At 47.9% G+C, this 22,876-nt stretch overlaps 1 protein-coding gene across 4 annotated transcripts in view; it reads left to right on the top strand.

Annotated features, from left to right (window-relative positions):
- MYH10 (myosin heavy chain 10) overlaps positions 1-21,815 on the top strand; it is a 273,556-nt gene extending 251,741 nt beyond the window's left edge. For all 4 annotated transcript variants that reach the window (XM_061461948.1, XM_061461946.1, XM_061461947.1 and 1 more), the window contains 24 exons: positions 157-226; positions 326-486; positions 1,070-1,178; positions 1,261-1,392; positions 2,801-3,007; positions 3,985-4,122; positions 4,672-4,795; positions 7,256-7,427; positions 8,204-8,416; positions 8,515-8,659; positions 9,704-9,910; positions 10,715-10,819; positions 12,151-12,303; positions 12,634-12,882; positions 13,351-13,563; positions 14,420-14,632; positions 15,600-15,761; positions 16,826-16,954; positions 18,157-18,245; positions 18,487-18,610; positions 18,693-18,901; positions 19,625-19,733; positions 20,499-20,671; positions 21,358-21,815. In XM_061461948.1, the coding sequence (XP_061317932.1) occupies positions 157-226; positions 326-486; positions 1,070-1,178; positions 1,261-1,392; positions 2,801-3,007; positions 3,985-4,122; positions 4,672-4,795; positions 7,256-7,427; positions 8,204-8,416; positions 8,515-8,659; positions 9,704-9,910; positions 10,715-10,819; positions 12,151-12,303; positions 12,634-12,882; positions 13,351-13,563; positions 14,420-14,632; positions 15,600-15,761; positions 16,826-16,954; positions 18,157-18,245; positions 18,487-18,610; positions 18,693-18,901; positions 19,625-19,733; positions 20,499-20,671; positions 21,358-21,502 (3,751 nt within the window). In that variant the 3' untranslated portion in view covers positions 21,503-21,815. The remainder of the gene's footprint in view (positions 1-156; positions 227-325; positions 487-1,069; positions 1,179-1,260; positions 1,393-2,800; positions 3,008-3,984; positions 4,123-4,671; positions 4,796-7,255; positions 7,428-8,203; positions 8,417-8,514; positions 8,660-9,703; positions 9,911-10,714; positions 10,820-12,150; positions 12,304-12,633; positions 12,883-13,350; positions 13,564-14,419; positions 14,633-15,599; positions 15,762-16,825; positions 16,955-18,156; positions 18,246-18,486; positions 18,611-18,692; positions 18,902-19,624; positions 19,734-20,498; positions 20,672-21,357) is intronic.
- Positions 21,816-22,876: the final 1,061 nt, after the last annotated feature.

Genomic DNA, 22,876 nt, shown 5'->3' with positions numbered 1-22,876 from the left:
GAAGACAGTAGGGAAAGGAAACAATCTCACTTGGATTGCTGGAAAAGCTCTCTGGAGAAATTTCTCAGCTCTGGCTCTGGTGACTGTAGCTTCATGGGTTTATGATCATATAGCTTATTGTTGAATGTAAAGGTGTTTTTTTCATTTGACTTAAAGGTATGAGATCCTTACTCCCAATGCAATTCCAAAGGGGTTTATGGATGGGAAACAAGCCTGTGAGCGTATGGTGAGTGTTTATACCTAAATATTGTTAAAATGTTGAAAGTTTGAAAGAAAAATTGTCCTTTTCTTGATGTAAAATCACTGTGCTTGCCTCTCTTCTTAGATCAGAGCCTTAGAGCTGGACCCCAACTTATACAGAATTGGACAGAGCAAGATCTTTTTCCGAGCTGGTGTCTTGGCACACTTAGAAGAAGAACGAGACCTGAAGATCACGGACATCATCATCTTCTTCCAGGCAGTCTGTAGAGGATACCTGGCTAGGAAGTACGTGTGCTCTTATGACTTGGTCTTCTTTTGGTCTTTCTGAAGTCTCTCTGATAGGGAGCTATGCACTGAAACTTCCATTTCAGGAGAGATTGTCTTAAAGTGCGTTGCCTGTCGTTGTATCCAGGTGTTAGAGGAATTTGTATCTTCCTTCCTTAACGATATCTTCTCCTTTCCTTAATCCTGCCTTTGACTCATGCAGGGGTTTACAGTATGGCTGTAAAAAAGTCTCTCCCCTGCTCCACTGGAGGTTCTTAGAAGCATTCAGGAAAGCTGCTGTTTTGAAGTTAAAGACAGTTCAGTGTCTAATCCAGCCTGATTTTACCTTTTGAACAAAAAAGTCTCTGAAGAGTTAAGAGCAAATAGCATTTGTTCTTTTTGCTTTGAAACTTGTGAATCCAGCTCTTGCTTTACCTCTTCATGTGAGGAATGAGTACTCATAAATCAGTATAGTCACTGAAAGTTAAAAATATGCCTGTTTATGGTCTGCAAGTGTTCTAGGATTGGGTAGCCTGAAAAGAAACAGCACAGACAGATGATCAGCTGTCTTTAACACAAAATGTTTTGCTCTTTCTCTCTGCAGGGCCTTTGCAAAGAAACAGCAGCAACTGAGTGCACTGAAAATCCTGCAGAGGAATTGCGCTGCATATTTAAAGCTCAGGCACTGGCAGTGGTGGAGAGTCTTCACAAAGGTTTGTTACATTCTAGGACTTCCTTGGACTTTTGGAAATAGGTGAATGCAGGTTCTCACTTCTTCTTTGCAAATCTTTACAGGTGAAGCCTCTTCTTCAGGTCACTCGTCAAGAAGAAGAACTTCAAGCCAAGGACGAGGAGCTAATGAAGGTGAAAGAAAAGCAGACAAAAGTGGAGGCAGAACTTGAGGAAATGGAAAGGAAACACCAACAGGTTTGTGTCCAAGATCAGCTTTTGATGTCTAGAATGTGAATTGCACTATATCCCATGTGAGGGAGGCATGTTGGGGAGACGTGAGCACAAGCACTGAGAGTCAGACAAGTTAACTCCTTTCACACTCAGCTAAAATCTGGAAAAGGAAGATGCAGCAGGAGCTGTTCCTTAAGGAGTGAAGGAACATCATGTTAACCAAACTAGATCTAGGTGACAGGCAGAAGCTCTTCCCTGTGAGGGTGCTGAGGCGCTGGCACAGGATGCCCAGAGAAGCTGTGGCTGCCCCATCCCTGGCAGTGTTCAAGGGCAGGTTGGACACAGGGGCTTGGAGCAAGCTGCTCTAGTGGAAGGGTTCCCTGCCCATGGCAGGGGTTGGAGCTGGAGGAGCTTTAATGGCTCTTCCAACACAAACCAGATTATTGGATAAAATTGAAAATGGATTTGTGGTGATGATTAACATTGATGTCAAGAGATGAGTGTCATAGATATAGACGTGTATATCACTATGGTGATTTTGAGACCTGATAGAACTGGAATGGATATCTAAAGGGAGAGCATCAGTTCCTGTTGGTCTTGCTGGAAGGCATGGCCTGTTGGGAGTGTCTAAGGACCCTGGGTTTGTCTTAGCTTGCAGAAGAGGAGGCTGAGGGGCGGCTTCATTGTTCCCTACAGCTTCCTGAGGAGGGGAAGTGGAGAGGGAAGTGTTGATCTCTTCTCCTGGGGATCCCAAGACAGGACATGTAGGAATGGTTCAAAGGTGCACTGAGGGAAGTTCACACCATTAGGAAACATTTCTTTATCCAAGAGGTTGAGCAAACACTGGTACAGATTTCCTAGAGAGGCGGTCGATGCCCTGAGCCTGTGTTTGAGGCATTTGAGCAATGGCCTTGATAACATGCTTTAACTGTAGGTCAGCCTCAGCGTGGTCAGACAGTTGGACTAGATGATTGTTGTAGGTCCCTTCCAACTGGAACTGTTCTGTTGTCAAGTTTACACAGCAGGTAGTGATGTGGTCCAGTTCTGTTCCAGTGACTCCCAGTGCCAGTGTCAGCCCAGATTCCCCTGGCACTGCCCTGCCACCATGGAGGGATGAGTGTGAGGAACAGGCCAGGAAACAGGCACTTCCCTCACCTTTCTGTTGCTGGCAGTGCAGGCCAGGTGGAGTAGGTGCAGTGGGATTTGTTCCTTAAGTGGGGGCCAACTGAGTGAATGCTGCTGTAGTGCTACTGCAAAAGCTGGTGTCTTCTAAAGCCCTCTGCTAGAAACCTTTCAGTTTGGATGTTACCCAGGGAGGCAAGAATTGGATCAGAACTTGGCCTTGAAGTAACTTTATAGTTGTCATGTGTATTATGAGAGACTTTGAAATGTTGTTTTTTACTGCTTTACTACCTTTTGTGTCTATTTGCAGCTTCTAGAAGAGAAGAACATTCTTGCAGAGCAGCTACAGGCTGAGACCGAGCTCTTTGCGGAAGCTGAGGAGATGAGGGCTCGCTTGGCTGCCAAAAAACAAGAGCTGGAAGAAATTCTCCATGATTTGGAGTCCAGGGTTGAGGAGGAAGAGGAAAGAAACCAGATATTGCAGAATGAGAAAAAGAAAATGCAGGGCCATATCCAGGTATGCTGCTTGATGGTGTGTGTAGGTACAGCACTAAAGGTAGCAAGCACTTAGAGTGGGCAGGAACTGGGAATGACTGCCTGGGGCTTCCCTGTGGAAATGAAGACTGATGGGATGATGGCACTTAGGGGACAAATGTCCTTTTTGACTGAAACCCAGTGAATACCATAAAGAGTATTTGTTCTTTGACTTTTATGAAACTAAAACAGTTTTGTCTCCTCTGAGTTACTTGGTTTTGCTTTGAGGTTTTGGGTTGGGGTTTTTTGAGTGAAAACCAGCTGATTTAGATGCTTCCTTTTGAATTACGGGGGCTTTGGAAAAGAATATCAGAACTTCTCTGTCTTTCAGGATATTCAAGGTACTTGAAGGGGAAATAAACCTCACATCACAGCTCTTGATGCCTTTTAATAAATGTCCATTAATGTGCGGCTAAGAATCTTATTTAAAATCACAAATGAATAGAAGCATTACTTACTGCTTTTGTGGTCATATCTAGGTACCTGTGTCAATATCTGAACCGTTTCAGCTGTAGCACTGAGATCTAGTTTCATAGTGAAATCAGGAGGTCTGTTTCCTCTGGTGTCTCTTTGTAGATACTTGCCCTTCTACACCAGATGCCCTATTCAGATGCAGGATGCTACAAAGTCTGTGACATAAAGCCTGAACTGTTAATGGTTGTTATTAAGTGGAATGTTCAGAACTAGAAAGGTGAAGGAGTGGTGAAGTGACTGTATGTTTCCTAGACAGCATAGTTCAGCTTTGGCTGGAATACAGAGCATAAGAAATTCCATGTGTATCACATGGCCTTAATTTCATTACCATTTCAATGCTACTATAAAGGAATCTAACAAAGCAATTGCATTTTCAGTGCTGGTTTGGGCAGGTGGCTTTTGAAAATAATACATCTTTGCACCGAGTTGGAAACAAAACTAATACAAGTGAAAAACCAACCCAGATGCAATTGCCTTCCTTCCCAGGACCTGGAGGAGCAGCTCGATGAGGAGGAGGGAGCTCGGCAGAAGCTGCAGCTTGAGAAAGTGACAGCTGAAGCGAAGATCAAGAAGATGGAGGAAGAGATCCTGCTGCTGGAGGACCAAAATTCCAAGTTTGTGAAGGTGAGAGCAGTGCATGGTGGGGACCCTGCACAGAAGTGGTAGGAGGGCCAAGTGACGGCTCTCAGAATATTGGAGCCTGCTGTTACATTATCTGTCAAGTTTGGGCCTGAAGACTTGTGGGGTTTGAAGAGGTTGAATCTGAGATGCTTAAGAAGTTCCTTGGAACTGGCCTTCAAAAGGGAGGTGTTTGTCCTGTATTCTTTCCAGTTCCATGAGTCTTAAAATGGAAGAACAGGAGCCAGTGTCTTTCACAGCTACAGTTGTTCTCTGCAAACAGATTTCCAAAGCTGTGGAGGAGATGCTCTCCTAACCCAGGCCCCTGTGTGTTAAATCCCCAGTCTCCCTTTCTGGCAAAACAAATGTTCATGTTTCTGTACTATGCCAGTTGATCCTTACTGTTGACAGGCCAGTCATTTGAAATAAAACCTGTATGATATGTGCTGTGTGGGACCTCTCTATGGTTTTTTATATATTGAGGTTTTTGTGCTGCTTTTAGTGACTCTGCAAACTGTGTTTCAGAGTTGCCCTTTCTCCCTTTCTCCTAACTAGGAAAAGAAGCTGATGGAGGATCGCATTGCTGAATGTACTTCTCAGCTGGCTGAAGAAGAAGAAAAGGCCAAAAACTTGGCCAAACTCAAGAACAAGCAGGAAATGATGATCACTGATTTGGAAGGTTTGTTCTTATATTTGCCTATTAACAGCTTGGACACGGTGCTAGAGATAAGTGGAGCACTTAGTACAATGTATGCAGCATCTGGTCCAGTTTGCTCAGTGTAACCTTATACCTTAATAGCTGTTATTTTTATCTAAAGCTTGAAAGAAATTCGTGTCACTTGCAAGCCTTGTTGTGTCTGGCTGCTCAGTCCTTCCCATCTTTAACTTGTTAGGTTTTTATTTCTGAGCATCCATTTCATTTTAGAGGCACTGGGAAGTTCATGTAGGTGCAGGCATCCCTTGTACCATGGTAAAACATCCCTCTCTTGGGAACCCCACTTGGTATCCCAAACATAAGAAGGACACGGAGCTGTCAGATCAAGTCCAGAGGAGGCCACGAGGATGATCAGGGTCTGGAGTACCTCCTATACAAAGACAGGCTGAGAACATTGGGGCTGTTCAGCCTGGAGAAGAGAAGTTGTGAATGCTCCATCCCTGGCAGTGTTCAAGTCCAGTTTGGATTGGGCTTGGAGCAGTCTGCTCTAATGGAGGGAGTCCCTGCCCGTGGCAGGGGTTGGAACTGGATGATCTCTAAGGACCCTTCCAACCCAAGCCATTCCATGATCCTAAGTTGCTACATTTTCCTATAATAACACGTCAGAACAACCTATTTCTGGAAGAGTGTTCCTAGGCCCTCATTAGGCTTCCAAGATTTTCTGAATCCGCCAACCTGAATTAATTTGCTTTTTGTTTAAATGCTTTGTTTTTCTAAAAAGGCTTCATTTCTCTGGCAATTATTTCCAGCCCTATATGTAACCTTTCTTGATTTGATGCTTTCTTAAATTACTTACGGCTGTAAATAGTTAGCTATTGTGCAACATTAAAGTGCCAAATCAGAGTTGCAAAATATAAGGCAAAGTTGCTCTCTGTGCCCTAATTTGGAAATGGTGTTTTCTTTACTGTATTATGGCCTGTCCTGCTACATATTTTAAAACTGATGTGCTTATGGAAGAATACCAAACTTTAATCTTATCTGTGTAGGAAGGTATTGAACTAACAGGGAAAGCAGGAGATTGATGTACCTTTTCTTTATAAATCGTATTCAGAGACCTTAAAATGGTCATAATTCAGCTTTACTCACTGGAAAATAATGCTCGAGTAGGTGGATGCTTAAAGCAGGGCTAGTGTTTCTCTGAAGATACTTGACAGATGTGTTTGGTTATGGTGCCATGCCAAGCCTGATGACCTTAGAAATGGAAATTAAAGCTTAAATATAAAGCATGCAATTTCTTGGCCAGTAAAGCACAGTAAAATGATATTTACTCTTGGGCATGATTCAAAGAAGCCATTAAGGTCTCTGCAAGGGTCTTGGCACTGCTAGGCACTGACACTTGAAGAAAAGAATCTAATTCAATTTATTGTGAACTTTCTCAATTACAAAATCGGGACTGACGACACTGTCCTCTCACTGCCCAGGGATATAATGGAAAAACAGAGGGAAAAGTGCTGGTTTTTCTCTTTGAATGAGGAACTGTTCAGGGAAAACCAGTGTTACTTTAGATTGTCTGGAAAATCCCCATTAGTCCTGGGCGGCTCGAGGAGATGGTTCTTGACCATGGCTCCCTTTCTATGTAGAAGATGTCCTGATCCAGTAGCAGGTTCAAGAAGGGTAAATCTCTGCACTGAGGACCCACAAAGTATTGAACAAGTGCAATAACTTCGGTTGATGCTAATGCACTTAGAATTGTGCTAATGCTATGCTAAGCAAACCTCCCTGTGCCTTAACTACGTTCCATACCTGGTCATTAGCTGGCTGTAAACTGTGCAGCCAGGAGCTGCCTCAAGTCAACAGCAGGCAGAGCAGCCGGATGTGTCTTCTTGCTGTGGCCCTGATAACAGGATGGTTTTCACAAAGCAATACCTCAGGGCAGGAGTATCTCAGCTGCACAAGTACGTTACTGGAGGCTGTCGGGGTTGTAAAGTCTTGCTTAAGCGTTGATGGGATGTGTGTTAGTGGCACAGATACTTGCAAAAAGGGTTTATCCAAGTTTTCTTTCAGCTATAGTGTTTTCCAGTAGGCCTGTTGGAGTCTGGCCTTGCCCTTCCAAAGCTGTGCAAGCCATCACTTTTTCCAGTCTGTAGCTGGTCTTCATTTTTGAACAGTGATGTCTGTGATTCTCTGGCCTAGCAGCTCAAACTGTCTGTTAGATCCCACTCCTTATTTTCTATCAGGTTGAGGTTATGTTTGATTCCCTTATTTCAAACTTGTTTCTCCAGTCACTGACTTTCTGTCTAAACCATGCGGTTCTACTTCGCTATTTCATGTTTCATCAGCCTTCCAGCTGCAGCCTGCAGAAGGAATTGACACAGTAGAAATGAAACTTCCCACCCTTCCTGCCAGCCCATGGCCGTGTCCCCAAACCTTCTGAGGATGACAAGATTAAAAATGCCATCTAACCATCGTTCTGTGTTTCCTTAGAGCGCTTAAAAAAGGAGGAGAAGACCCGTCAGGAGTTAGAAAAAGCTAAAAGAAAACTTGATGGTGAAACGACAGACCTACAGGACCAAATAGCTGAGCTGCAAGCCCAGATTGAAGAGCTGAAGATCCAGCTGGCCAAGAAAGAGGAAGAGCTGCAGGCTGCTCTTGCGAGGTCAGAGCGCGACGGTGCTTAGAGCTGCAGAAGTGCGATAGAAACCTGCCTTCCCAGACAGAGTTCCAGTTAATACAGACATCCAGAACTGGGCATGTTAAAGCAGGAGCCAGTTCATGTTTAGCATCTCTAGACACCTGTGCTGTGTGTAGACATGGTAAAAAAAACCCAATTCAATGTTTTATTGGCATCCTTGGGCTGACAAGCTGCCAAAAAGTGAAGTTTCACCAGGGTATGATAGTGTTTGCATTCTGGAAGCTGTTCTTGGTCTCCAGAGGTTCAGCCTTAGGAGGGGAAAATACGGAATTCTCAATGAACCTTCTTAGTAGAGTGTGTTCAGTGATTGGGTGGGATAGACACTATCAAGATAATGCCTGCCAAGTCTGTCAGCATCAAGGTGATCAAGGTTAGATGGGGCTTGGAGCAAGCTGCTCTAGTGGAAGGTGTCCCTGTCTGTGGCAGGGGGCTGGAGCTGGGTGAGCTTTAAGGTCCCTTCCAGCCTAAACCACTCTGTGATGCTCTGAAGATCGGTGTGGCAGCCTTGCAGTCCCATGTTAGGATACAAGCTCAATGCCTTTTGTATTTTGGAGCACTCTGCTTGTTGGGATCTTGACAATAACAGAAGTGGTTTTCTACTTATGGAGTTTTAGAAGGTCTGTTTTATTCTAATGGAAAAGTTAAGGTATCATTTCTGTACGTAGCTTACATAATGTCAGACTGTTCCGAGAACAGATTTGAAGCTATGCGATGCTGACTGTTGTGCCCCTGCTCAACAGAGGGGATGAAGAAGCAGTTCAGAAAAACAATGCACTGAAGGTGATAAGGGAGCTGCAGGCGCAGATCGCAGAGCTGCAGGAGGATCTGGAGTCAGAGAAGGCATCGCGCAACAAGGCGGAAAAGCAGAAAAGAGATTTAAGTGAAGAGCTGGAGGCTTTAAAAACTGAACTGGAAGATACACTGGATACCACTGCAGCCCAGCAGGAACTGAGGTAGGACCACGTCTGTGTAAAAAGGCACCATTAAAATTCACCCTAAATTCATAAAACACTGAAATGCTGACTTTGATAACCTGTGATTCTTCCTGTAGGACAAAGCGCGAGCAGGAGGTGGCTGAACTCAAGAAAGCAATTGAAGAGGAAACCAAAAACCATGAAGCACAGATCCAGGAAATCAGGCAGAGGCACGCTACTGCCCTGGAAGAGCTCTCTGAGCAACTTGAGCAGGCCAAAAGGGTGAGAAGAATATGAATGGTAGAAATACACTTTTCTGCCTCTGGACTTCTTATTAATACCATCAGTGTTGTGGTCCCCTCTGCTGAGATCTGCAGAGCTACGTTGTCTTCTCTACTACATGCATAACAATTGCAATTGAATCAAATACATCACACTGGTTTGAATATACTGCAGCTATTTGGCAGACTCGGCATCTGGCTGAAGTGTTCATAGAACGTGTGGAGATAAATCATGTAGCACTTATCTAGGAATTCTCCAGCATTATTTGTGGAGATCTGCTGGTGAAAAGCAGTTCTCTGCACACTTCGTATGCTATAGTAATGGGAATATAGGGAATACCTCACAAGCTTCCTTAGTATTTTAAACTAAGGGAGAAACAGTAATTAAAGCTGGTGGAAATCATGGTGTATTCACTTGAAGATCTTGTGCATGTCTTCTGCTCCTTATTCATTAAGTATTTTCAGTAAGAGCATAAAAAGCTGGAAAGTTAGCCTGCAATCTGAAGCAGAGGCCCTGTGCTGGTGTCAGTTCTGTGGTAAGAGTGGCGCTTAATCATGCCTTGTGCCATTTATTACTTCTTTTCTAAAAAGGGTTTTGACAAATGTCAGTGCAGTGGGGAAAGTGCTTTGTTTGCACTTCCAGGCTGCTCTGCCTGCTAAAATCAGGGCAGCTGCAGTTGATATCTTGCCTTTTATTTGTGTGAGATGAGCCATGCTGATCTGTTAATGGGCACATTCCTTCCTACTTACAGCACTACCCAAACCAGTCATTTTACAGCACTGACATCCCAGTTCTTGTGGAATTCATAGAAGTATCTTTTGCTCCTCACCATTACCTGTGATACTAGAGTGGAATAACTTGCATTAACTTAGTCTTTGGCTAACACACAATGTTGCATAGCAGCATTTTAACACTCCCTGCTTACAGCTTGCTGAGCACTTGGTTTAGCTTTGAACTTGCTCTGATTTGTTAGGCTGAGTATTGTTCAGCAGAAAACTATTGCTGTGTGAAAGTGTTGAATTTCCTTTCTTTTGTTTTTCCCAGTTCAAAGCAAATCTTGAAAAAAACAAGCAAGGCCTAGAGTCTGACAACAAGGAGTTGGCCTGTGAAGTGAAGGTGCTGCAGCAGGTCAAGGCAGAGTCTGAACATAAGAGGAAGAAGCTTGATGCTCAGGTCCAAGAGCTGACTGCTAAGGTCACTGAAGGCGAAAGACTGAGGGTTGAGCTGGCGGAGAAAGCTAACAAGCTGCAGGTAAGGTGGGATGGAATCAGAGAATCACAGAATGGTTTGGGTTGGAGAGGACATTAACATCATCCAGCTCCAACCCCTGCCACAGGCAGGGACACCTTCCACTAGAGCAGCTTGCTCCAAGCCCCTGTGTCCAACCTGGCCTTGAACACTGCCAGGGATGGGGCAGCCACAGCTTCTCTGGGCACCCTGTGCCAGCGCCTCAGCACCCTCACAGGGAAGAGCTTCTGCCGTATATCTAACCTGCATCTCCCCTGTTTCAGTTTGAACCCATTTTAAATGGCAGCAGTGGGTGCTTTAGATAAATCAAGCTGAAGTACTTCAAAAAAGGGAATGGCCCAGATTCTCTTTGGAGGAAGCTTTCGGGTAGTCTCACTGTAAAAGTAGCATAGACTAAAACAGTAGGAGTTGGCTCCTGGCTGTACCATTTTCTCTTGCTTTGATGCTTTAAACCCAGCTGCCGCACTGATAATCCCTGAATCAATGCTCCCATAAAATGTATGGTCTTGTAATTAAAAATAGCATTTAGGTATGAATGCAGATATTGGAATGATGTGCTCTGCTGCACAGCATGCTTGACTCTTGTTATGTTATACCACTGAGGTTCAGGACTGACATCCAGCCTGAAGCTTCCAGCCAAACTTAAGTATTTTTAGATTGTTGTGTGTGTCTGTGGGGATCTGTTGTTGTCTTCCTGTACCTGGAATTCGCTGAGGTTTTGTGTTCTGCAGTTCCAGCTCCCAGTGGGACTGGGCTGTGCCCTGGGTCAGCTGCATGCTGCTAACCTTCAGGCTGCTTGCTTTGCAGAACGAGTTGGATAATGTCTCAAGCCTCCTGGAGGAAGCTGAGAAGAAAGGCATTAAGTTTGCCAAGGATGCGGCTAGTTTGGAATCGCAGCTTCAGGATACACAGGTGTGTGTGCAGTAAAGCTTCAGCTTTGCACTGAAGCTTTGTTCCTCTTTGAAATGTGAACTGCACAACAGAAAATACAGATTTTCATTCATGGTTTGGAAAGTCCCTTGGGTAGAAGTTGTATTTCCTACTGAAGTCTAGTGAAATGTGGTGTATGATGATTGCTCAGCTACCTGTGGAGCCTGTTTTTCGCTACCTAAGATCCACTGTTTGATAGGCGCTAGCCTTTCAGTTTCTCTGGGAAAGAAGAATTAAGTCAAAAGCCTCTTTCCAAGTACAATATTAATAAGAGCCTTGGGGTATACAAAAAGCATAAGGGACAATGCCCTGTCTTTTACTGGCAGCTGTAGTTCTTATGGCTTAAGTTCAAACTGCCAGGTTTTGGGTTTGAGCTAAATAATGCAGCTTTATGCATGTGTCCATCAGTTAAATATACTCCTTTTTTCCCCTGTATAAAAATGCTAATGGTAAATACCTGAATAACGTTCATGACAACTGGGGAGGTCTGTGGTGGTTGGAGGATGGAGGAGAGGGGGTGGTGGTTACACCTTTCATGAGTTTCCCTTATGACAGAAGTTTCCGCTGTCAGATTAGAGCTATCTTTAAACTGACCTTTAGATTTAAGCAATGCAGCAAAGCTGGAAGCAGAATGTCATTGCGGGATTTGCTGCTATGTGTTCACAGGTTGGTTTGGGTTGAAGGGACCTTAAAGCTCCTCCAGCTCCAACCCCTGCCACGGGCAGGGACACCTTCCACTAGAGCAGCTTGCTCCAAGCCCCTGTGTCCAACCTGCCCTTGAGCACTGCCAGGGATGGGGCAGCCACAGCTTCTCTGGGCACCCTGTGCCAGCGCCTCAGCACCCTCACAGGGAAGAGCTTCTGCCTAAGAGCTCATCTCAGTCTCCCCTCGGGCAGGTTAAAGCCATTCCCCTTGGCCTGTCCAAAGCCCCTCTTGCAGGACATCCCAGTTCTCCCAAGGTGTTTTCAAATAGGTGCTTTATATGCCTGTCTGAAAGAAGAGAAATAAATTTTGAAGGTGACTTCTGTGCTCGTTGCTTTAAAGATGGAAGAGTATCATCCACTGAATTCTAGACAGTAGCGTGGATTCCCTGCTCAGAAATGTGCTTTGTAAAGGCGTAGGTATGCCCAAATTAAATGATCAGTGCAAACCCAAATTACAGACATCCTTCTAAGCATGTCCGTGTACAAAAATGCTATGAGAGTAATAATCAAACCTGATGCTTCATGGGGAGTAATGGAGGGCTCAGCCAACGCTGCAGTTCACTCGCTGTGAACCAGACTGACCTGGGAACGTGCCTCTTTGTGTAACAGGAGGTGCTTCAGGAAGAAACCCGCCAGAAGCTCAACCTGAGCAGTAGGATTAGGCAGCTGGAAGAGGAGAAGAACAACCTGCAGGAGCAGCAGGAAGAGGAGGAGGAGGCCAGAAAGAACTTGGAGAAGCAGATGCTCGCCTTGCAGTTGCAGGTAACTGCCGTAAAAAGCAGGACTTCCCTAAGGCCCACACATTTCTGGTGAGAGGAATCAGGTCCCAAACCTTGTGAGAGGATGTCATTTGCACATGTGTTAGACCAGATTTCAGACTAAAATGTCCTGTGGTCTTTCTCTATTGCACTAATGAGCAGTGCAGCTGAGTGCAGGGGGCAGGACTCTCCCCTACTTAGCATCCTGCTTGCTCACAGGTTTTGTGTTGCTGTAGCAGTAACATCTGCTTCTGGTTTTGCATTTTGGACTTACTGCTTTTCTTCCCTTCTCATGATGCTCTAACGAACTTTATTTTCCTTTATTAAATTGCAGTTGGCTGATGCTAAGAAAAAGGTAGATGATGATTTGGGAACCATTGAAGGCTTGGAGGAAAATAAGAAGAAATTACTGAAGGACATGGAGTCCTTGAGCCAGCGCCTAGAGGAGAAGGCAATGGCTTATGACAAACTGGAAAAGACGAAGAATCGCCTGCAGCAGGAGCTGGATGACTTGATGGTGGATCTGGATCATCAGCGCCAGATCGTTTCTAACTTGGAGAAAAAGCAGAAGAAGTTTGATCAGGTACTCGAGTTCCATCATCTTCTTGCTTTGTGTGCTTTTAAAATGGCATCTTCACATTGTTACTGCATAGATGGGCCTTGTGTACAGCAGGGTCTGGTGGCGTGGTCAGTGACAGAACTTCTGTGAGCAGCTTGGCTTTGTTAAAAGTCCCCTGTCACAACTTCAGTGAGCTGAATGCCAGCTTTGAGTCTTGTTAGAGCAAGTGATTGATAACAAAAAGAAAATGATATTGGAACAAAACCTTAGAGTATTATTTGCAGTCAGTCAAATAACGTAAGAAAGGATGTGAAGACTGGAAGATTAAAATGATTTAATCTTGGTTTGTAGCTTGCTTTCCCCACCTCATCCCAGAGTAGCGGTGGCTGTTTTCTCACTAGCACTTTGATCCCTTCATTGACTAAAACACCTCAGGCAGGAAGCTGCTGGTTATAGAATGTATGAGATGGATGAATTGTTTCTTCTGTTCAGATGCTAGCCGAAGAAAAGAACATTTCTGCCAGATACGCAGAGGAAAGAGATCGTGCTGAAGCAGAAGCTAGGGAGAAGGAAACCAAAGCACTGTCTCTGGCTCGGGCTTTGGAAGAAGCCCTGGAAGCTAAGGAGGAATTTGAAAGACAGAACAAACAGTTACGCACAGATATGGAAGATCTAATGAGCTCTAAAGATGATGTGGGCAAAAATGTAAGTACGTTTCCTCACTCAATTTTGTTATATCCCACATAGGGAGTAACACAGGGAGCCTCCCTGCCTGGAGAAGTATATGTGACACTCAAACTGAACTTGTTGAAGCTGGTTCATAACCCCAAATTCTGGAGACATTAATGGGCAGAGTGAGGAGCTGGTCTTCAGTAACATCAGGCCTCCTCAAAAGATGTAGGGAGATGGTGAGCCCGTGGGGCTCAGAATGACTGGTGGCACCTGCTGTAGTTGAGAGCTTGGTTTACTGCTGCTTTTCCTGTGTGACATTGCACAGCTCATCACTCCAGTTCCAGACTGGTTTGGGTTGAAGGGACCTTAAAGCTCCTCCACCTCCAACCCCTGCCACAGGCAGGGACACCTTCCACTAGAGCAGCTTGCTCCAAGCCCCTGTGTCCAGCCTGGCCTTGAACACTGCCAGGGATGGGGCAGCCACAGCTTCTCTGGGCACCCTGTGCCAGCGCCTCAGCACCCTCACAGGGAAGAGCTTCTGCCTAAGAGCTCAGCTCAGTCTCCCCTCTGGCAGGTTAAAGCCATTCCCCTTGGCCTGTCCCTACAGGCCCTTTCTTGTTGCCCCTCACAGGTTATTGGAAGTTGCTCTGATCTCCCCAGAGCCTTCTCTTCTCCAGGCTGAACAAGAAATCTGCAGTCATGTGCACAGATGTTTAGGTTCTCTAGTACAGACTTAGAGATGCTGCTGTGCCTCTTCTCATTCATTGTCCAGTTCAGAGCATCACAAGAATGCAGTGTACTGAGTTCCTACAGTGCCTTGTTTTGCTGTTAGTAACTGCTGATGTTGAGATACCTGAAGGAGAGGGTCTGATTCATGTTTGTGGCTTAGGTCCATGAACTGGAGAAGTCAAAAAGAACTCTAGAGCAACAGGTTGAAGAGATGAGGACTCAACTTGAGGAACTGGAAGACGAACTGCAGGCCACAGAAGATGCTAAGCTTCGTTTGGAGGTGAACATGCAAGCTATGAAAGCTCAGTTTGAGAGAGATCTGCAAGCCAGAGATGAACAGAATGAAGAGAAAAAGAGGATGCTGGTCAAACAGGTATGACTGTTTTACTGTAGTTCACATTAAGAAGGGTGTGAGGATCTTTTGTCAAAGCTCTGTGGCTTCAGTGATAGCTTGCTACCAGAAAAATAAACCTCTTTGCTTAAAGATCCTGTTCTATAGAAATCCCAGGCATTGGTCGTCACAAACACCAGAACAGGTCTTGTTGAGCAGTGGCCACTCTCAGTGCTGGTGTTAGACTGACACCAATGGGCCTCCAAAACCACCCAACATGCAAGCAGAGGTTGGGTTACTGCTTTGTGGCTGTATTTCAAGGACAGGGGTACGTTATGTGGACTTTCAGCTCATCCTATTTAATCTGCAGGAACAAATCCATGGATGCCAAGGTGGGCTGACTGGCTCTGGTGAAGTGAACAGTTTCCTAAATGCAAATTGTGGCAATGGTTCATTCCAGATTTGCCAGACTTGAGAATTCCAGTAACACAAAGTAGATGAGGAGAGACTTAAGAAATATATTAAAGTATTTCATGCTTGCAAGAGAAGCTGGTGCTAAATTGACATTAAGTTTTGAGGCGAAAACACCCAGTATCTCTAAAGGAATGATTTTTTAATTCTCTTGAGAAAATGAGGTGACTCCACTTCTTACGTTCCTCTTGGTGGTTCAGTCAGGATTAGTGAGATCTGCCCTTGGGTGATACCTGAATGTGGGGAGATGTGCTGGGCAAGATGCTGACCACTATGGAGCTGAACAGCTGAAATGGAAGTGCTTCAGGTGCTGAGTTACCGTCTTTGGGTTCTTTTTTGTCAGTGCAGAGATGTGTGCTTCCCATTTATGGTTTCAGTTTTGCCATCTGCAGTGTCCTCCCGTGCAGCTTGCATTCTGGTGGCTTTTCCAATGGAGTAACGGCAGTTCTGCTCTTCCAAGGCTTTTTGGAGTCACCAACCACTTTGCTGGGGGTCTGTGTTTGCTCCACTGAACCTGTTCCATGCCTCTGTGTCACAGGTACGGGAGCTGGAGGCTGAGCTGGAAGACGAGCGCAAGCAGAGGGCTCTGGCTGTGGCAGCCAAGAAGAAGATGGAGATGGATCTGAAAGACCTGGAAGGGCAGATAGAGGCTGCAAACAAGGCTCGGGATGAGGCAATCAAACAGCTACGTAAGCTCCAGGTGAGCACAGCTCATCCATAGAGCTGCTTTCTCTCCTGGTGGCTGTCTGTCAGGGCTGTTGCTTCTCATCACATACATTTGAAGGCAAGAGGAGTCTCAGACTCGACTGTGCTGACAGTCAAGAGTATCCATCCTGAACTTAGCACTTGCTCAAAACTCCTCTCACCCTACTTCTGAGAAGGGGTTAGGGTTGTCCCCAGCAGTCACCGTCAACACTTGGCCCAAGGTCCTGCTGGGGGCTGCTTTCTAGGCTGCATTGTTCAAATTGAAATTGCCTTTCTGCCCTGTCCTTGGGTCTTTGGCAATCCTGCTTCAAAGCCTCCCTCTGCCTGGGGGCAGGCCTGGACTGAGCCCTCACTGAAGAGGGAGCGTAGGTTAAAGTCAGACCTGCTGGTACCCAAAGGGGACGTGTGAGTATGTGCTTCAGGGGCTGCACACTGAATGTCACAGGTGGGTGGCTGCTGCACCAAGAACACTTGTAAGAAGTTTGGGTGGTTTTAGTTAATTTAAGTAAATCATTTACGTCAATCCAACAGCTTTACGTCTCCATCAGTTCTGTGACAAATGCAGTTGAGCAGCTCTGTATTAGAGTTCTTTTCCTACAAGACATACACCAGATAAAAGAGACGAAGTCTTACAATGTGATATCTCTGACAAGTAATCGAGTGATGGGAAGATAAGAAAATGAAGCTTTACTATTAAATAAGAACTGAAAATGCATCGAAATGGAATAAGGCCACTTTGGGAGGAAGGTCTGACCTCTAAATCATAGAATCACAGAGTGGTTTGTGTTGGAAGGGACCTTGAAGCTCCTCCAGCTCCAACCCCTGCCACAGGCAGGGACCCCTTCCACTAGAGCAGCTTGCTCCAAGCCCCTGTGTCCAACCTGGCCTTGAACACTGCCAGGGATGGGGCAGCCACAGCTTCTCTGGGCACCCTGTGCCAGCGCCTCAGCACCCTCACATGGGCAAAACCAAAAGGTCAGAACACTTCAGAGATGCCAACAGATCTCGTGCTTGTCCTAAATCAATGTGGCTTTTTCCTTCCTGCCTTCCAAACTGCAGGCTCAGATGAAAGACTATCAGCGGGAGCTGGAAGAAGCCCGTGCGTCCAGGGATGAGATCTTTGCACAATCCAAAGAGAGTGAAAAGAAGCTCAAAGGTCTTGAAGCAGAAATACTTCAGCTCCAAGAGGTGAGACTGAAATCCAGGAAACTTGGGTTTCTTGCTTGAATGAGGTGAAGATCAGAGTAAAACAAGTAAAAAGCCATCTGGTGAGTTGAACAGGGGAAGAGGAGCAGGAGAACTGGGTGACCCCCTGCCGCAGGGCATTGGTGAACTTCTCATGGCTTTGTAGGCATCATTCTGATAGTCTGCACTCCATTCCTCTGCCTGGGCAGCTGGAAAGCTTGACCATTGCTTGAGAGGTTTGAGACCTCACTGAAACTTGTTCAGGAGTCTCTGAAAGGTGCACGGCCCTGTGCCAGCACCAAAACTGAGTACTGGAGATGTGAAAACGCTGAACAGCAGCTCCAGAACCTCAGTGGAACACTTTGGTCTGTGCAGGTTTGTCACTGCCCTCTGGCATCTTCATCCCTTTCTCTTAGGGGCAGGGTTAATGTGCTCCATTGTTGGCAATTCATGTGCAAGCTGTACAGGTGCCACCCATCTCCTGTCACCTCTTTGGTCTGCCTCAGAGTCAGACATCAGCAGAATTGCCTGGTGTGAGAGCCAGCCTCTCTTGCCGTGTTGTAGCTGCAGACCAAAGCTGGAGCAGTCACTCATAAAGTTATCCATAAATGAGTCCATAAAGGAGTCTTTACAGATAACCTGGACCCTGGAGCTTCTCCACCTCATTCTTTTGTGGAGTTCAGACTCGTCAGTCATGCATTTGCAGTGCATTTAGCTGCCCTGCCTAGCAAACACTTGGGTGCTTCTGCCATTTGATATGGTTTATAGTGTGAGATTCCGTGCTGTTGATTCTATGGTGCTAAAGCTTTGATTTCTACCCTCTGCTTTCAGTCATGCCAAGTGCCCTGTAAGAACCTCAACAGTTTATTTCAGTTGGTGCCCACTTCACACTGCAGGTGTCTGTTCACATGTGACAGTGGTTTTCTTCTGCAGTTTAGGGCTTGAATGTTACTGATCTGCACAGACACTTGTCCTTAACTTCATGAAGGAACACTTCAGGGACCAGAAGTAAACCCAGTGTAGTCATGGCGGTTACAGGGGGAAACATCAAGATGATGTGTCCTGCTCCTGCAGCTGTTGCTTCTGCTTATCCATGAAAAGACCCCAGGGATATTACACTTCACAGCATCTCCCGGAAGCTAAATTGTTTGGGGAAGTTTTGAGATTCCTAATGCTGTAAGGGCTCTTTTCCTGATCCTCCACAGGAATTTGCTGCCTCTGAAAGGGCCCGTCGCCACGCTGAGCAAGAAAGGGATGAGCTGGCTGATGAGATTGCAAACAGTGCTTCAGGAAAGTGAGTCTGCAGATGTATTAACTGCGTCTGAGGAGCTTGGGGCACCAGCAGCTGCAGTAGCCCGCTTGCAGGTTCTGCACTGCCCTGCCCTGCCTTCATCACAGCGATCCCTTGTTCTGAAGGGCGCTGCTGACACAGGAGCTGCTCATGCAGTTTGCGGTGCCTCAAGCAGCAGAAGCAAAGTGGCCGGTGGCTTTGGATCAGATCTGAACACGTCTTGACCCAGATGCTTCCTTTCCAGGTCAGTGCTGCTGGACGAGAAGCGCCGGCTGGAGGCCCGTATTGCCCAGTTGGAGGAAGAGCTGGAGGAAGAGCAGAGCAACATGGAGCTGCTCAATGAGCGCTTCCGAAAGACCACGCTGCAGGTGAGCCCCCGCGGGCGGTGCTGCGGGTGCCGGTGGTGCCTGCGGGCAGCACCCAGTGATGCTGTGTGGTTCCCTGTGCAAGGTGGACACGCTCAACTCGGAGCTGGCCGGGGAGCGGAGCGCAGCCCAGAAGAGCGAGAACGCGCGGCAGCAGCTGGAGCGGCAGAACAAGGAGCTGAAAGCGAAGCTGCAGGAGCTGGAGGGCTCCGTCAAGTCCAAGTTCAAGGCAACGATTTCTACCCTAGAAGCCAAGATCGTGCAGCTCGAGGAGCAGCTCGAGCAGGAAGCCAAGTAAGGGGAAGGTGTTTGCCCGAGTCCTGTCAGTTGGGTGTCTGAAACCTCGGTGGCTGGGTTTGTGTAGGGCTGAGCTGGGAGCCTGGAGCACAGGCACGGGGTTGGTTGCCTGCAAGCCTGCTGCTCAGGGGACACGCTGCAACAGGAGAGCTGGGAAGTGGCCAGGGTTGCAAATGTCAGAATCAGATTGCTCTGTAACTGGTGCTGCTGCATGGCCCAGGTGAGCTTGGCCCAGGGACCACACGGTGCTGCTGAAGTACCTTGAGACAAGCTGAAACATCCCCTTGAGCCACCTGCTCTCTCTGGGTGAAGGAAGGAAGATGGATAGCTCAGGGGTGACAGTCCCAGAGAGTGAAGGGCTGTTATATCACCTCCATGCTTCTTGTGCCTTTGGCTCAGTGGGAGGACTGTGTTGCTGGTGAGCAGTAACTTTAAAGCTGCTCTGTTCGATCTCATGGTGAAGAAGCACTTTTGTATCCCTCTCTTCAGCCTGCACACCACACTTGCACTGCTCCAGTGCTGAGCTCATGCTGTCAAAGCTGCATCCCAGCCAAGCACCAGCTCACTAAGTCAGTTCTGTTGGTGGTGGCAGGCGTGTTAAGGGGACTCGAGCATCAGTTACGTGAGGAGGCGAGAGCCCTGCAGGAGGGGCAGTGCTGGTGGTCCCGGTGGCCCCGGCTCTCAAGCACTGGGACAAATCCTGGCTTTTGGTTGTTGCAGGGAGAGAGCAGCTGCGAACAAACTGGTCCGTCGTACAGAGAAGAAACTGAAAGAAGTCTTCATGCAGGTGGAGGATGAGCGTCGCCATGCGGACCAGTACAAGGAGCAGGTGGGTGGAAGGACTGGGCTTCTGAAGTCTGGTGCTCCAAAAAGGCACATAAACCCATCCCGGGAGCAGAAAGGGCTCAGAAAGAAGCATTTTATGTTCTAGAGGAATCTACCTTGATGATCATGGAATCCACCTTGATGATCATGGAATCCCAGCCTGGTTTGGGTTGGGAGGGACCTTAAAGCTCACATCAATTCCAATCCCTGCCACAGACAGGGGCACCTTCCACTAGAGCAGCTTGCTCCAAGCCCCTGTATCCAACCTGCCCTTGAACACTGCCAGGGATGGGGCAGCCACAGCTTCTCTGGGCACCCTGTGCCAGCGCCTCAGCACCCTCACAGGGAAGAGCTTCTGCCTAAGAGCTCAGCTCAGTCTCCCCTCTGGCAGGTTAAAGCCATTCCCCTTGGCCTGTCCCTACATCCCTTGTCCCAAGCCCCTCTCCAGCTTTCCTGCAGCCCCTTCAGGCACTGGAGCTGCTCTCAGGTCTCCCCTTCAGGAACCTTCTCCTCTCCAGGCTGACCCAGCCCAGCTCTCTCAGCCAGGCATTAAACCACAGGAGCACGCGTTCCCAGCATCCCAGCCCTCCCCAGGTGGGCCCTGTGTGATGGGCTCTTTGGTCACTGCAGCTCTGCAGTGTGCCCAGGAGCCTGCGGTGGGGCCCATTGTCCACCTCCAGCCAGGGGGCTGGGAGGGCAGGTGCTGGTTCCCTCCCCGTCTTGGGGCTGCAGATTCCAGCCTGATCCCGAGCGCGTGGGTTTGTTTCAGATGGAGAAGGCCAATGCCAGGATGAAGCAGCTCAAGCGGCAGCTGGAGGAGGCTGAGGAAGAGGCCACGCGTGCGAACGCTTCCCGGCGTAAGCTTCAGCGTGAGCTGGACGATGCCACAGAGGCCAACGAGGGCCTGAGCCGGGAGGTCAGCACCCTGAAGAACCGGCTACGGTAGGTGCTTGGTGAAGCCCTCGGGTGCCCACAGACCCTGTGTCCCTGGGGAGCATTTGGTTGTGGGGTAGCAGCAGCAGAGCTGGGGATCGGTACAGGGCAAACTGGAGCCTGCTGGGAGCTGCTGCCCAAGCCCAGTGCTGGCAACAAGGGAGCTGCCAGACCACAGGCATGTTCCTGGCACCTCCTGTGCCAGAGCCCTTCGGGGCTCACACTGGCGGCAGGTTCCCTGGCGATGACAGCTCAATACAGCCCTAGGTCAGCACGACAGAGGAGGGAGGCGGCTCAGCCGTGCTTCGCCAGCGGCTGGTTCCCATCCCTGTTGTCCTGACCCACCTTGGTGGGAGCGTTTCAGCATCTTTGGGATCAGGGCTGTACCGGGTACAGATGGGAGGCGGCAGTGGTGATGCTGCTGCTGAACAAAAGCCATGTCAGGAGGCAGAGCAGTGCACAGCGAGCGGCTGATGTCCGCTGGGAGCACCCGCTCTGCCCTGCTTGGTCTGGGCTTGGTGCTCATGCACAGAAAACACTTGAAGCTGCTTGGGCCTTGCACGGTTGAGGTGCCGATAGGAGCCAAGCGGCTGGGTTGGAGCGTGTTGGGGCACAGTGCGGGCCCGTGGCCAGGGGGAGGGTTCAGGGCCCGGAGCGGAGCCCGTGGGCGCTCAGCGGGTGCTGCCTGTTTGCAGGAGGGGGGGGCCCATCACCTTCTCCTCGAGTCGATCCGGGCGGCGGCAGCTCCACATCGAAGGGGCCTCTCTGGAGCTCTCGGATGATGATGCAGAGAGCAAAGGCAGCGACGTGAACGAGGCGCAGGCGGCCCCGGCCGAGTAGAGCCCGTCCCTGGGCATGCAGAGACCTTCCCGCAGCGGGCGCAGGAGCACGGGGACTCTCCTGAGCACCAGGGCTGCCACGAGGCCCTCAACCTGCCTTACGGAACGCCGGCATGCTACTACAAGGTTACGTATCGTAGGTCAACCATGTCTTAAGGCTCTCCAGCCTCACCATACTGTACCCTGCTTCAGATAATAGGTACAACTGCTTTTTTATATATAGCAAACGAAATGGGATCGTCTCTGTTCAGTGCATCTCTTTTCCAGATACCCATTGTAAAGCCATTTTATAAAGCATCATGTGAAGGATGAAACTCTTTGTTTTTTAATCACCACAGAAACTTCATTCCCGGCGGGTGGGTGGTGGGGACAGACCCGGTGTCACGGCGATGCATGCTTTGTACAGACAACATCCCCCCTCCTCCCGTGCTCGGGCAGCCCTTGGGCACGCTGAGCCTGTCGGATCGTTGAAGACCAAACCTCACCCCATCTTTCTTTTCCTCCTCCTCGTTGTGATCAGTCGCACACAATCAGCGCGGGAACTGTGAAAAGGCCTTGGGCAGCGTAGGGAGGACTGAGTAGTGTCCACATTTACCCCGCAGCGGCACCGGGTGGTGCTCTCCGCGCTCCTCCGGCAGCGCTGGCGCAGCACGGCCCCGGGGCAGCCCCGCTCCCGCACACCCCGCATGGGACCGCTCCATGTGAACACCAGGAGAGCCCCGGGCCGGCGCGGGCACCGCTATTTATTAACTCATGGCCCAGGGCGGGGGTCCGGGGCCGCGGGTGCCCCCACCTGCAGGTAACAAACAAGCCAGTGGATGTGAATCCTTTTGTTGTTGTTTTATTTGTTTGGAGCAGTATTACAGCCCTAGTTTAGCCTTCTTTTGTTTAAATAGCTGGAAACTGACATTACAGAAAGTGCCTTAGACACTACAGTACTAAGACAATGTTACATATATAATTTGCCTCTATAACGATGATTTAATGTATTAATTTTGACTGTGCTTCATATCATGTACCTCTCTAGTCCAAGTGGTATTATGGATATTAGTGACAATGAATCAGTGTTAACTAGGAACCTTCCTCTGCCACACGCTCAAACAACGTGGATTTCCTTTTTGGTTAAAAGCTTTAACATCTGTCGCAAAGGTTTTGTTGTGTGTGTTTGGATATTTTTAATCAAACTGGCTGTTGACCACCAGGCATCTGACTGCAAAGATCTTGTTTTCTTGTATACCCATATTTCTAGACAATGATTTTTGTAAGACAATAAATTTATTCATTATAGATGTGGCCGCCTGCTCTGTTTACTTACCAGAAGAGCTCTCTCCTGAGGCTGGCATAGACCTTAATAAATGAGACTATGACTGGAAGC

Source organism: Pezoporus flaviventris, unplaced genomic scaffold (assembly GCF_033815535.1).
Source record: "Pezoporus flaviventris isolate CSIRO_AGI_PZ_B2104156 unplaced genomic scaffold, CSIRO_AGI_Pfla_v1 ptg000034l, whole genome shotgun sequence".
Lineage (NCBI taxonomy): Eukaryota > Metazoa > Chordata > Aves > Psittaciformes > Psittacidae > Pezoporus > Pezoporus flaviventris.
Note: the sequence above shows the minus strand (reverse complement) of the source record. Positions and strands in the feature narration are given on the sequence as shown.